Source organism: Haliaeetus albicilla, chromosome 26 (assembly GCF_947461875.1).
Source record: "Haliaeetus albicilla chromosome 26, bHalAlb1.1, whole genome shotgun sequence".
Classification (NCBI taxonomy): Eukaryota; Metazoa; Chordata; class Aves; order Accipitriformes; family Accipitridae; genus Haliaeetus; species Haliaeetus albicilla.
In genome coordinates, this window is record NC_091508.1 from 23177674 (window position 1) to 23191554 (window position 13881).

Here is a 13881-nt window from a genome sequence, read left to right on the forward strand (position 1 = left end):
TAGTGCACAGTGTGTAACCATTTAATAGTATAAATACAACAAAATCCAAATTTCTAACAGAAAATAGAAAAACCCTCCAACTTTGCAGTTCTTTGAAGTGGGATTTGGAAAGTCCAAAGAAGTAGAGATGAACCTATCCTATTGTTTTCCTAAGAAATGTGTTTTATCACTGCCAAACTTGTGTGTTGACTTGGATAGCAAGGTAAATTTCTTTGCACTTATAATTAAACTTTATTTACACACTTGGATTCTCAACTCTACCCACTGAAATCAACAGGAAAAAATACTTACTTCATCTACTAATAAAATTATCTGTCCTGCATTACACAGTATATCACTGTAGACATGTGTAATTTTATCTTCTCATATTAAAATCTGAAATTTCCTTTCTGATTTCAGTGATGAAATCAAGGTTCAGTCAGAACCTTGAAACACTGAGCACAGCTGACGGGGGTAGCCTAGCAATCAGATGTTCAGTAGAACTTTCTCTTGGAAAAGATCAATGTGGAAATGTTGACCAGTGTCCATCTTCTTTGATAACTTCTCTTCTTTATATGTATCATTTTTCTCTCCATCCCATGTGTAAGCAATCAGGAGAGGAATGCAAGAGACCAGCACGGATAAGTTGAGACCTGCTGGTCAAACTAAAGGGCAAGAAAGAAATGCACAGGCAGTGGAAGCAGTGACAAGTATCATGGGAAGAGTATAGGGACGCTGCCCAGTTGTGTAGGGATGGGGTCAGGAGGGCCAAGGTGTGGCTGGAGCTGAACTTGGCAAGGGATGCACAATAACAAGAAAGGCTTCTATACGTATGTCAGCCAGAAAAGGAAGGTCAAAGAAAGTGTACCCCCTCCATGATGAACAAGACTGGCAAACTGGTAACAACAGATGAGGAGAAGGCTGAGGAGCTCAGCAACTTGCAGCTCAGAGCCCTGAGGGAATTGGCTGGTGTAGTTGCCAAGCCACTCTCCATGATACTTGAAAAGTCATGGCAGTCAGGTGAAGTCCCCAGAGACTGGAAAAAGGGAAACATTGCACCCATTTTTAAAAAGAGTAGGAAGGAGGACCTGGGAACTACTGACCTGTCAGCCTCACCTCTGTGCCTGGGAAGATCATGGAACAGATCCTCCTGGAAGCCATGCTAAGGCACTTGGAAGGCAGGGAGGTGATTCGACGCAGCCAGCGTGGCTTCACCAAGAGCAAGTCTTGCCTGACCAACCTAGTGGCTGCCTGAGATGGAGTGACTACATCAGTGGACAAAGGAAGAGTTATGGATTTATCTATCTGGACTTTGGTAAGGCCTTTGACACAGTCCCCCACAACATCCTTCTCTCTGCATTGGAGAGATGAGGGTTTGATGGATGGACTGTTCAGTGGATAAGAAATTGGCTGGATGGTCACATCCAGAGAGTAGTGGTCAATGGCTCAATGTCTGGATGGAGATCAGTGACGAGTGGTGTCCCTCAGGGGTCTGTATTGGGACCAGTACTGTTTACTGTCTCATCAATGACATAGACAGTGGGATTGAGTGCACCCTCAGCAAATTTGCAGATGACACCAAGCTAAGTGGTGCAGGGTGCAGTTGACACACCTGAGGGATGGGATGCCATTCAGAGGGACATGGACAAGCTCGAGATGTGGACCCATGTGAAATGAGGTTCAACAAGGCCAAGTGCAAGGTCCTGCACCTGGGTCAGGGCAACCCCAGATATCAATACAGGCTGGGGTATGAAGGGATTGAGAGCAGGAGGAGGACTTGGGGGGTACTGGGGGATGAAAAGCTGGACATCAGCCGGCGATGTGCACTCGCAGCCCAGGAAGCCAACTGTATCCTGGGCTGCACCAAGAACAGCATGGCCAGCAGGTCGAGGGAGGGGATTCTGCCCCTCTGCTCCACTCTGGTGAGACCTCACCTGCAGTACTGCATCCAGCTCTGGGGTCCTCAGCACAGGAAAGACAGGGACTTGCTGGAGCGGGTCCAAAGGAGGAACACGAAAATGATGAGAGGGCTGGAACACCTCTCCTGTGAGGAAAGGCTGAGAGAGCTGGGGTTGTTCAGCCTGGAGAAGAGAAGGCTCCAGGGAGACCTTATAGCAGCCTTCCAGTACTTAAGGGGGGGGGGGGGGGCGCATAAAAGAAAGATGGGGACAGACTTTTTAGTAGGGCCTGTAGTGATAGGACAAGGGGTAATGGTTTTGAACTAAAGGAAGGTAGATTCAGACTAGATACAAGGAAGAAATTTTTAACGACAAGGGTGGTGAGACACTGGCACAGATTGCCCAGAGAGGTGGTAGATGCCCCATCCCTGGAAACATTCAAGTTCAAGCTGGACGGGGCTCTGATCAACCTGATCTAGTTGAAGATGTCCCTGCTTATTGCAGGGGGGGTGGACTAGATGACCTTTAAAGGTCCCTTCCAACCCAAACCATTCTATCATTCTGTGAATCCCCATTCAAGGTAAATAAGCTCCACATAATGACTGGCAAAGAAGGTGCTTTAATTTCTGAAGAAACATAATTTCATGAGCAGTTGCCTGAGAGATAAATGTTACATAATGTGAAGATGAGAGCAAAACAAGCTGATATAAAATGGCTACTTTTAGAGCTGAAAAAGAAAGCACATAGCCCTTTCCTGGAATGGACTCCTTTTCCTGTTAACCCCCAGAAACAGGAAGACTGTTTCAAGACTTTTTTATTACTTTGTAGTCCTGGAAATCACTTTGATCTGTACAATTTTCCTCTAGGGTCATGTCCAGTGTTTCACTGTAAATATTTTATGAAGGAAGCATCAATAAGCATCTCTTACATCTAACATGGTTCTTTTCACTGATAGGATCAGTGTAAATAGGAAAATTGATTGGAATTCCTCTCCTCCCCATAGGCAACAGGATAGAAAATAAACAAAGTGACCACATTAGGAAGGAAAAGCAACAATCACTATATTCCAAATTGCCATTATTATTGTTCTAGAGGCAAATTGCAGGGGAGAAAGAGGACTGCTTTCTGCATTGCAGTATTTCACTATGAGACAATATGCTTTTGTGATACAACATCCAAAGATCAGTACTGAAGAACTCATTAAATGCTTATTATGTCTAAGCCTCTGGTTTTGTAACCTGGGAGAAAAAACAAACAAACAAACAACACAACAAAATGAAATCTTTAATAAGTTTGTTCCTACTTTAGATGTCAGGGTGTACTATGTATGTAAGTGATAGCACTGGCAGTTGCATTAATTTTTCTTCTGCAGTCAGTAATGGTTTATCAAATTCTGAAAATATACCAGACCTTTCCTGAGGGGCAGCATAAATCAAAAAGAAAAGAAGTCAAAGGTCTCAGTAGACCTCAGATGTGAGAGCAAGTCAGATAAGCATATTAGGAAGGATGAAAACACCCATTTTGCATCAACTAAAACACAGTTTTGCATAAGGAAGTGCAGATAGTAATGAATTGGAAGAAGCATCCTTTGTATTTCTGGACTTTGTCTGTAGCCATGCTCCTACTGCCAGAAATCAACTTTTCAGCTTTAAGGAAGAGTAGATTTTGTTCCAAGTGATTACTTGCTTCAGATGCTTTGGGTTTGAAAGCATGATGTAACTGAACATAAAGCAAACAAGCAAGGTCAGAAAACAAATAGATTTGTTCTAGTGTAAGTATAGAGAAAAGTCTATCCAATTCTGCAGAATAAAAAAGTAAACAACCAGCTAGATAACTTACTTTATATGTGATTTGTTAATTGATACCACTATCTTAATAAAATGATAAATATTTTTTTAATGCATAGGAACACCCTAAAACCCTGGAAACACTGTAAGTTAGTTGTAGCAAAATTGTTACCATTTCTTGTAATACTACAAAATTATTGATGTGAACCTATTTGACAAAAACACAATGAATGTATGCCTTGTCTTTTAGAGGGCAATGTCATACTCTTTCATGGGGCAAAGAGACAAAAAAATGGAAAGCAAGGGACAACTAGCTGGTGCAGAAATAAGTAGGTGAAGATTAAAAAAACAAACAAAAAACCCACGAGCAAAACCAACTTCCTTTTAGATTACAAATGTACTTGAAAGCAGCAAAGAACAGCATACTTGGAAGTCCAACTAGTTCTGTCTGCACTGTTTAGTAGTGCAATTGTTTTAATTCTTTCAACAGTTGGGAGAGGGAATAGTTTATTTCACCCACCAGCCTCAAAGAGGGTATGTTTGTAACTGCTGAGGAGACTTGATCTTCAGAGCCTGAGAGTGAGTGCAGGTGGCAGAGTAAAAGCATGTTTTAGCACACCTACCAAGTTATGAAAGTTATTTAATCAGTCATTAAAACCACCATTTTTGCAGCTGTTTTTTTGGATCACTGTCTGAAGCTAAGCACCTTATATGAGAGTTAATATAGTATACTGTTTTGCATAGACTGTTTGTTTTCTACAGAAGCATCACATATAGTGAACCCCTGCACAACCAGAGAGAGGTTCCTAGGTCCTCCAGGAACACAAGCAAGGATGTTCACATTATAGCTCAGACTTGTAATTAATTTTTAAAGGGCTAACATGAGACAACAAAGACAGTAAGGTAACACACAAATTCCTCGTTTAGTAATTAAGTTCTCAAGCAGTCTCAACTACAAGAGGATAGTGGTTACTCACGTCTAACAAAGTAGGTTGAGCAGTTCTGAATTTCTATCACAGGAACAATGCAGTTGTCCTCTCCCAAGATCAGAGGCAGGAGCTTGCTAGTGTTAATAAAAGCCCGACAGGTAGCAGAGAGGCTGTTTCAGCATAGCACAGTGTGACCCAAGACTGCCCTTTGCACTGCTCTTGCCTTCTTAATACCTAGCCTGATTCCACGCTCATGTAATCTCTTACAGGCATGCTCCATCTCCAGAGGTGCAAAAGACTGAATCCAATGGCATAATTACATTCAATTAGCAGTAAAATGGGAAATGTTAAGAGGAGAGCTAACAATTCCCAGGCAGAGAATGTGCTGGTCAACTGTTAGGGGAGGCACCTGTGGGGCTATCTAGTTCCTTAGACATCTTTTGAGATCAAGCTGCCTCTGTCTTGCTGCCCTCTGTCCGCTCTGAGGAGGCAAAGAAAGGAGGAGATCTTTTAATGTCAGAGCTACCAACTTCTGTACCAACCCCTGACTCACGGCTAATGTATGGCAGGAGCACATTTGTTTCAGTGAAATGATTCACTTTGGAGTGAGGACAACATAGCACACTGCGACATCATAAAAGGTAGGAAACAACAACAACAAAAAACAACACTAAGGTAGGGTATGTATAACCCAGGGTGACCTCAGATGATGGCTGATTAAGCCAAGGCTGTCAGTTAATACTTAAGATCACTCTATAAAACTGGGATCATCCTAATAGTGGTTGAAACTAGCATGCTGATATCTTGCAATTTCCCCTGCATCTGTGTAAGTTTGCTGAGCTTCTGTCTCAGTGATGAATTGTTTTAGGACAGCTATAACTTCACTGTAACCCCTTAGCACTATGATACACAGGCAGTCTAGAAGAAGGTATTTGCAGACTGATTTTTTTTTTTTTTTTATTTCCCTAATTCTTCTGTGTCTGAAATGTTGTTTCAGTAGTTAGAGAAGATTGGGTTTGGGCTTGTGTGAATTTTGTTCTATTAAATGCCTGTGATTTTATTCATATCTCTCGAGATTTATTTAATTTTTGCTGTTACTTAGATTTCTGATGGTGGCTGGTTCCCTTAGATGGTTTTGTTTCTGTTTAATCTTTACAATGTAGAGAGGCTGGTATTTGTACTTTTTTTTTTTTAATTAATTTTTGTTTTCCTCATTCATTTTGTTTTCTTATAGAGCTGAAGGTAAAAAAAAAAAAATTTTTGCTTTTCTGTTTCTTTTCCTTACCATTCAGTGAGTGTTATGCTGCATAGATTGAGCTTTATTATTGGACGAGGATTTTTTTACCCAAAGTTGTGGTGCAAAAGTATGGCAAAATGGTAGCAGTCCTTGACTTACTAGTAGCAGTCTTTGACTTACTAGATCTTGGGAACCTGATAAGTTTTCAGCTAGTGATAACTACATGTGGAAGATCACAGAAATCCTGTTCTGGTTCTTCAAAAAAAAAAAAAGTTCAGCAAGTCCTGTACCCATTGTTAGAAAGTGGGGTGAAAAGCAAGCTTGGTGGTGTCTGATAGCCCATCTTCATTAGTGAGTGGGCTCACCTGCCTTCTAAGAAGCAGCAAGAAATCCTGTACCTGCCATTAGGCTCTATTCAAACTGCAAGATAATTCTCTCCTGTCCTGTTTCTGGTGTCCAACTGAAGCTTTGCAGGCAACTGAAGAGTTTTTTTCATAATCTATGTTTATTACATAAGCTATTAATGAAAGTGTATCTTAATTGCAAAGGTATATTGCAGTCAAGCATTCTGTAAATTTTTGTAATGGTAGCAGGAGTTTTAGATAATGTATAGCAGTGTTCCAAGGCAGTTCAGGTGTTATATCAAAAAACTATTGGACAAAAACAAACCAGAAACAGCAAAGCAAAATGAGGCAAGGATGTACTGTACAAGCAAAGCATTTCTGGGTATGTGCATGGCTTTTAGGTTTCTTTGCTTGCCCTTTCTACTCTTTAGCATCCATGTATCTACTCAGATTTAGAAGTGTAAGGAACATATGTATACTGCAAGACAAGATTGTGATCTGTAGGAAGCTTACAATGTCCAGATTACAATTCCAATATTCATATATATTCTCTGGTTACACACATCCACACTGACTCTTAACATACCGTAGGTTAAGGTTACTTTGCAGTGTCTTGTATATTTTGTAGTTTATACCAGGACTTTAAATTGCTGGTTGCAATTATTTTAAGTCTCTAGCATGGTGGCTTGCTCAAGCAATATGGTATTTCTTTTTCCTTGTATATATTTACAGAAAGGGAGAGGTGATATGGGGCACACACAGACAGTGAACGCAATTCACACTTGGGCTTACGCCCAAGTGCCAATCTTGGCATGCATTATGAGGGGCATAGGGCTCCATCAGCCCTAAAGAGATCACCCAAGTGATGATTACATCTAGAACTTTTCTAAATTTGCTGAATTTTTGAACTGAGAAAAGGGGCAATGAGATAATAAAGGGCCTTAAGGGGTGGGTGGTTGTTGGTTTTTGTATTTTTCTCCTCCAGTTATTATTTTGTAAATGTTTCTCATGAGCTAATTTCTTTGCCTATGCTTTAAGGTAAATGGGCCAAGTGATTCCTTTGTGTCTTTAAGTGACCCTTTTAGTCTCCCTTCTTATCTGCCTCTGAACTTCATTGTTTCTCCCTTACCTTTTACTAAGCAGAATAAACAGAAATGCTCAGTGAACTTTCCATTTCCACAGAAACACTGGAAACTTGTCCATGTATCTCAGGATGTTTTTTTAACGTGTTCAAACATTCCTCTCTCTCTAAAGTTAATTAACAATTAATGTAGCCACCAAGGAAAGCTGTACCAGGAAAGAGGGCCATATCGGTACAAAGTCCAATTGACAATGGCTTGGTTCCTTCTGCCAGTTATTTACACAAAGTCGCAAAGGATCAGGCCAAGAGACACACCTCTTGCTGACTCCCACTCTTCCTTCAGCTTAGTAATCTCCTGACATCACGTTAGGGGCTAGTAGAAGAGATCTCCTTGAACGGAGATTTCCCCGAAGAAACTGTAAGTAAGTCAAAGATAAGTATCGAAATTTGGAGTCGCCTCCAACTATGAAGTGACACAGTTCCTTTAGAAAAGGAGAAGAGGGCTCCAGGTAGGAGCACAAGCCCTTTGAAATATCCATAGTGCCCAGGGCAAATTGATGCAACTCTGGTGTTGTAGTACAGTTCTATGAAAGTAAATGTGAAGTCTTAAAGGTGAAAGAATTTTTTTCTCATAATTTTTTGGTTTGTCATGGTGTTGGTGGTCTGGTTTTTTGGTTTTGGTTTGTTTTTTTTAAGTAACTGGTCTATCTGATAAGCATATGTGTTGAGTTCTTGTACCTCAGTTAAAAAGGAAGTACGGTTTTAAAGCATTCTGTTAGGGCCGTGTGGGTACTAATTGCCCTAATGGCCCTGAGCAACCCCACCTGGGACCCCCACAGCCCTGCACCCACGGGCCCAGGAGCCCATTTAAGCTCAGCCCCTGCCTGAGCTCTGCTGTAGGAGGCTCAGGCCCACGTCCCACAGACCCCGTGGATCCGGCCCCTGAACGGCTTGACTTTGCTCCTGCCTTGTCCCCACAGACCTGCCCAGCAGCCACTGGACCTGACCCGACCCGTGGTTTGGCTTCCCAGCTTGGCCTCAGATCTGCCGCATCCCACGGACTTGCCGGGTGGTCTGGACGGGGGGGTTGACCCCAGACAGGTGTTTGAACCTGGCTGCGGTCCTAAGCGTGGCCAGCCCTGCTCGCCTCAGGTACAGAGGGATGGGGCCCTGGCTGCTAAAGCCCCTACCCTGCCAGCTGGCTTCTCCCCCACAGGTGCCAGCTGCTTGTTGCTTGCAGAGCTGCCAGCCCTCGCTGCTCTCTGACGTGGTTGTCTCTACGCTGAGAAATGGAGGCATCCACAGCTGCTCTGAATTCTAGGCCCAGTTTATGCCTTTTCTGAAGGAAAAAAAATGAGGAGGAGGGAAGCGGAAGTGTGTGTTTCCCTCTAGCAAAAACAGTCAATGTTTCTAAAATGGCACAGTGGCATAGGAGGATTCTGTAAGAACAGATGTGTGGGGAAAGAGGATGAGAAAATAGTGGGTTGTTGTTATGTACGAGAAGAGAAAACAATGAGACAATGGTGGTAAGAGGTTGCTTAACTAGCTGCAACAGGTTGTTTAGCAAGAAAAATCACACTTTTTTTTTTTTAAATAGAAGGTAAAAAGAATATGAGAGAAAAAGATGAGAATGAAGCTGCTGCCCAGCTGTGTTACTTCAGTCATCTTGATAATTTTGTACAATACAAGGATAAACTAATTTCACTTTCGTTTCTGACAAAGTTCATATGTATTGGTTGCAATCACCAAAGAAGAATGTGCCACTAGTGTTATAAATTTCATTGTCATTATTACCTAAAGAACTTTCAGTACAATTAAATAAAACACACAAGAAGTGCAAGATGGTATAAAATACAACAGAGTGGATAAGATAGTGCCAAATATTTAATTTCCTTCTGAATTATGGAAATAATACAAATTATTAGTGTAGGGAAATTACTAAAATCTGATGATTAGGAAAACACAGTTGGCAACCAAATTTAACTGAGAAAATTCTGTTTAATATGAATCTTCCTTGTGCACAGAAAAGCCGCAGACAGCTAGTTAAAATTGTCTTAGTGCAGACTTTTCTAGTTCTCACACTAAACCCAAAAGACTTGTTGAGATTTTAAGATTTCCAGTTAGGTGGCTACGCTGTTTGCCTGAAAGTACTGTGTGTACACTGCAGCCCTTGCAGCTCAAGTGCTTAATCTGAATCTAGTCAGGAAGAAAAAAACAAGATGACTGTGGTGCTTTTAGGGCGGTGTCCCTCTTGACATCAGTCTACTGAAGATTATAATTAATATTAGATAGCTATAGTATTATTCACTCTAAACCTTTTTTAAAAAACAGACCAAAAAAAAATTAAAAACCTTACCTAAAGCTCTTATAAGCTATACATTTAGCAATAACCACAGAAAAAATGTTATTTATTGGTGTGATTTTGAAAACTTTGTTTTCTGTAAATAAGAAATTCACAGATTGTGATAGTTTTAGTGACCTTTATTGCTTATGCTGCTGAGTAGTAATGACAAGCTGAATACAGGGAAGATTCTGATGTCGGAAGGACAATCTGTGATTGAAACCATAGGAACAAGAATGGAAGGTCCCTACATTGAATCCATTGAAGCAAGGAGGTAAAACAATGAGGTTCTGTCAATGCTATTGCCTTACTTCTGATTTATATCACAAGTGTCCAGTTCTGGAGTAGTGTCAAGAAAAAAGGGTGTCCTTAGCTAATCTAGCCTGTTTTTAACATTAAAAATGATACCCACTTGTGCATAATGAGTATGTAAATGTAAGACGACCTTAATATAATGAATTGGGTAATTATCTAGACATGCATAGAAGCACTTTTGTTATATAAATTGTTTGCAACCAATCATGCATTTTGTTACCACTTTTCCTTGATCCTGATGTGTATATAAGACCCTCTTTGCATTTCAAGTGTGTGCTAGCTTTGTGGGGTTACCACCTAGCACCCGTCTCTGTGCAGACATGAAATAACTTTGGTGCAAACTGATAACTGATGATGCAGCCCTACTTTTCTATATCTTGTCATCTTTTCGATGCAAATATCACTTGCAAGGTCCTGCTTAGCTACTAGTGAGCTAATGACAAAAAGCATGTTTGAATTTTATTGGTTAATTGAGGAGGCAATATTAGAAGTATTTAAAGCAGATGAGGAGACATCTTCTGCAGAACAGAGTAACTTTAAACTTTGTGAGCATGTTAGAAAAACTATTCTGCACATGCAGTGTAATCTTAAAATTGGTGAATACCAATACTTGCATGAAAGGGGAAGATGTACAGCTTACACGACAATTTGCACAGAGCAACACAAGATTTTAACTTTAGAGAATGCATCATTATACATCGTTCAAAACAACTTCTTACATTTTTTGAGACCAAAAAATAAACAAGAACAGTTAAGCAACATCCTGGATTTGCAAATTACACCAGGCAGCAGTGCTTTCATCATGCTCTTCAAACCTAGTACTCTGAAGTCAGAAAAGACCTGTAACTAAAGTGGCAGTTTTGTGCATAATTAGAAAGTGGTTGTTAATCAGCTAAGATTGAGTGTATACAAAAGAGGACAGAACACCTACAAATGGTACAGACAATGATTAATTGTTCTGATGTGGTTTTGTGATGTATCACGCCCTCATGGACGCTCATAGAATAAAGCAAGGTTTGGTTTAGTTTGGTTTTGGTTTAATTTGCCTTCCATCTGCTAGATGGTTTAAGCATGTGTAAATATTGAACTGTGATTGTATACAGAAAATCTTCATTTTGTAGTCTGATTTGGTAGCATCTTGGAGAACTTGAAGTTTCCATGGCAAGGTTAATAAGTTCAGTAGTGCATCTGGTCCCAGTGAAGGGTCACAAAAGTCCTACTGAAATCAACTGCCGATTTAGAACTGGTCTGAGACTTGGCATCTTTAGTGGCAAAAGTAGTTTACATTTAAGGTAGTCTCAGCCACCTGAACAAGTGAAAAGGTAATCCTTTTCAAACCGCTTTTCCTAGATAATGTTGAATACCATAGGATCCTACTAGGCTCTGAAAACACACTCTGCTCTGAAAACATTTTCTTTGTGACATGGGAATCAGGACACTGAGAGACTGTGACAGGATTACTCCTACCCAATACAAAAAAGAATGCAGTTTGAATTTGTGTTCACAGCAACTTTTTTAGGAAGAAGAGGGGAAAGGGTAACACTATCATTTTACAAGCTTCTCAGAATACCAGAAGGTAAAGAATGTGGGTTTTCACTGACATGAAATTTCTTCCAGGCCTCAAAGTGATAAAATTACACTATATTACCATTACCGTATACCAAGAGCTGACACTGTTGCACTGGGCCCAGCTGTAGAGTAAAACATAATAAAGTCCAGAATGAGGAGGTGTAAGAGAATCTCTCAATTTTTTCCAATCCTGTATGAAAAGTCAGGTCTTCACACTAAAGTTTGAAGTATCAAAACAGTAACTATTGCATTTAAGAGAATACAGTTCAATGCAAAACATTAATTCTTTTTGGCAAATCACTGAAAGTGTGCTTTTTGTGTGTTTTGTTTTAGAGGAAGTGAATAGCAGACTGAGTGTAAAGGTTTGTTAAGTTCCAAACTGTGAAATTCAGCAATGATACACTGTGGAAAAAAGCATATTTGTGCTGTTGTTGCATGTATTATTTTGGAAGCTTTTTAATCTGCTCCTGGAAAGCTCAGCTACGGAATAATACAACTAGAAAAATCTTCCCCCAGGCAAGAAATGCCAGTACAGCAGGTCAGCTTTGTAGGGGAAAACGTGCTCAAAATGTAATAACAGCATTAAAAGATAACAGAACTTTTATTATATCCCCATACTTTGATGACAGAGAAAGCAAAATCACTCGTGTGATTGGGATTGTTCACCATGAAGATGTAAAACAACTATACTGCTGGTTCTGCTGTCAGCCCGATGGAAAGATGTATGCATCAAAAGCAAAAATTGATGTCCACTCAGATAGATTTGGATTCCCTTACGGTGCAGCAGATATAGTTTGTTTGGAACTCAAAAACTGTGAGCCAACACATGTATCGATTCATCAGTCTCCACCTGGAAATACTGACCAGCTGCCAAGGTTTGAAATTAAAAACCGCAAAGCTGAGACCTTTTCTGTTGACTTCACTGTATGCATCTCTGCCATGTTTGGAAATTACAACAATGTCTTGCAGTTTATACAGAGTATGGAAATGTACAAGATTCTTGGGGTACAGAAAGTGGTGATCTATAAGAACAACTGCAGCCATCTGATGGAGAAAGTCTTGAAGTTTTATATGGAAGAAGGAACTGTAGAGATAATTCCCTGGCCAATAAACTCACACCTCAAGGTTTCTTCTAAATGGCATTTCATGCAAGATGGAACACACATTGGCTACTATGGACAAATCACAGCTTTAAATGACTGTATATACCGTAACATGCAGAGGAGCAAGTTTGTGGTTCTTATTGATGCTGATGAAATAATTCTTCCCCTTAAGCACCCAGACTGGATGACAATGATGAGCAGTCTTCAGGAGCAAAACCCGGGGACTGGCATTTTCCTCTTTGAGAACCATATCTTCCCAGAAACCATATCTACTCATGCGTTCAACATTTCATCCTGGAATACTGTGCCGGGTGTTAACATATTACAGCATGTTCACAGAGAGCCCGACAGGAAAAATGTAATCAATCCCAGGAAAATGATAATTGATCCGCGAAAGGTGATTCAGACTTCAGTCCACTCTGTTCTACGCGCTTATGGCAACAGTGTGAACGTTCCCATGGATGTTGCCCTCATTTATCACTGTCGGGTGCCCCTTCAAGGAAGCCTTCCCAGAGAATCCCTCATCAGGGATACAACACTGTGGAGATATAACTTATCATTAATCATGAATGTTAACAAGGTGCTATATCAAACCATACTGTAAGCTCAAAAGTGAAACCTCGGTTAGAAGGAGGGAAAGCAGAGAGCTACTCGTATGGTGGGGAGGCAGAGGGTATAATTTAAAGATCATATTAAAATCGCTTCGACATGAAGCCTACATCTTACAGAGATTTAGGACAACAGCCCTTTTATGTCCCGTACAAAGGTAAATGCATTTGATTTGTGAACTGAATCGAGGTATCCAGGGAAGAGAGTTTCAAAACTGAAAAAAACTGATCCCAGAAGAGTGGTTGAGGCCTCTGTCCACTTCTAGAGATGTTTGCACAAGACCCCAATGACGTCGTTTTTATATGTTCTTGCAGTCAGTTGGTATGACATACCTCTTATCAGGGATACATCCCTTTGGAGATACATTACACATCTTTGGTTCTGGAAGTTAACTGTTGGAGCTACAATTTTAAGTGCAGTAATGAACTTTAAAGGTGTTGCAACAGGCGTTTAATGCTATGTTCTCCCCAGCAATCACTGCTTTGTATATTTATGGTCATCTGTTACTCTCTGGAGCAAAGGTCTATCATTTATGGCCTTCAGCACCAGAAAAAAATCCCACCACAGGACTTGTACGAATGCCAACATGGCATTTTGTTGTCGGAATGATTCGACTAGCAGTTGCTGTCTCTAAAAAGTAAAAGTACTGGCGTAAACGACTGGATTTTATCATTATGTCATTATTAAAC

The 13881-nt window shown here is 40.5% G+C and overlaps 1 protein-coding gene across 1 annotated transcript; it reads left to right on the top strand.

Annotated features, from left to right (window-relative positions):
• Positions 1-11286: 11286 nt before the first annotated feature.
• On the top strand, positions 11287-13546 carry LOC104324869 (beta-1,4-galactosyltransferase galt-1-like). Its single transcript, XM_009929267.2, has one exon. The coding sequence runs from the start codon at positions 11916-11918 to the stop codon at positions 13185-13187; it is 1272 nt and encodes a 423-aa protein (XP_009927569.2). The 5' UTR covers positions 11287-11915; the 3' UTR covers positions 13188-13546.
• Positions 13547-13881: the final 335 nt, after the last annotated feature.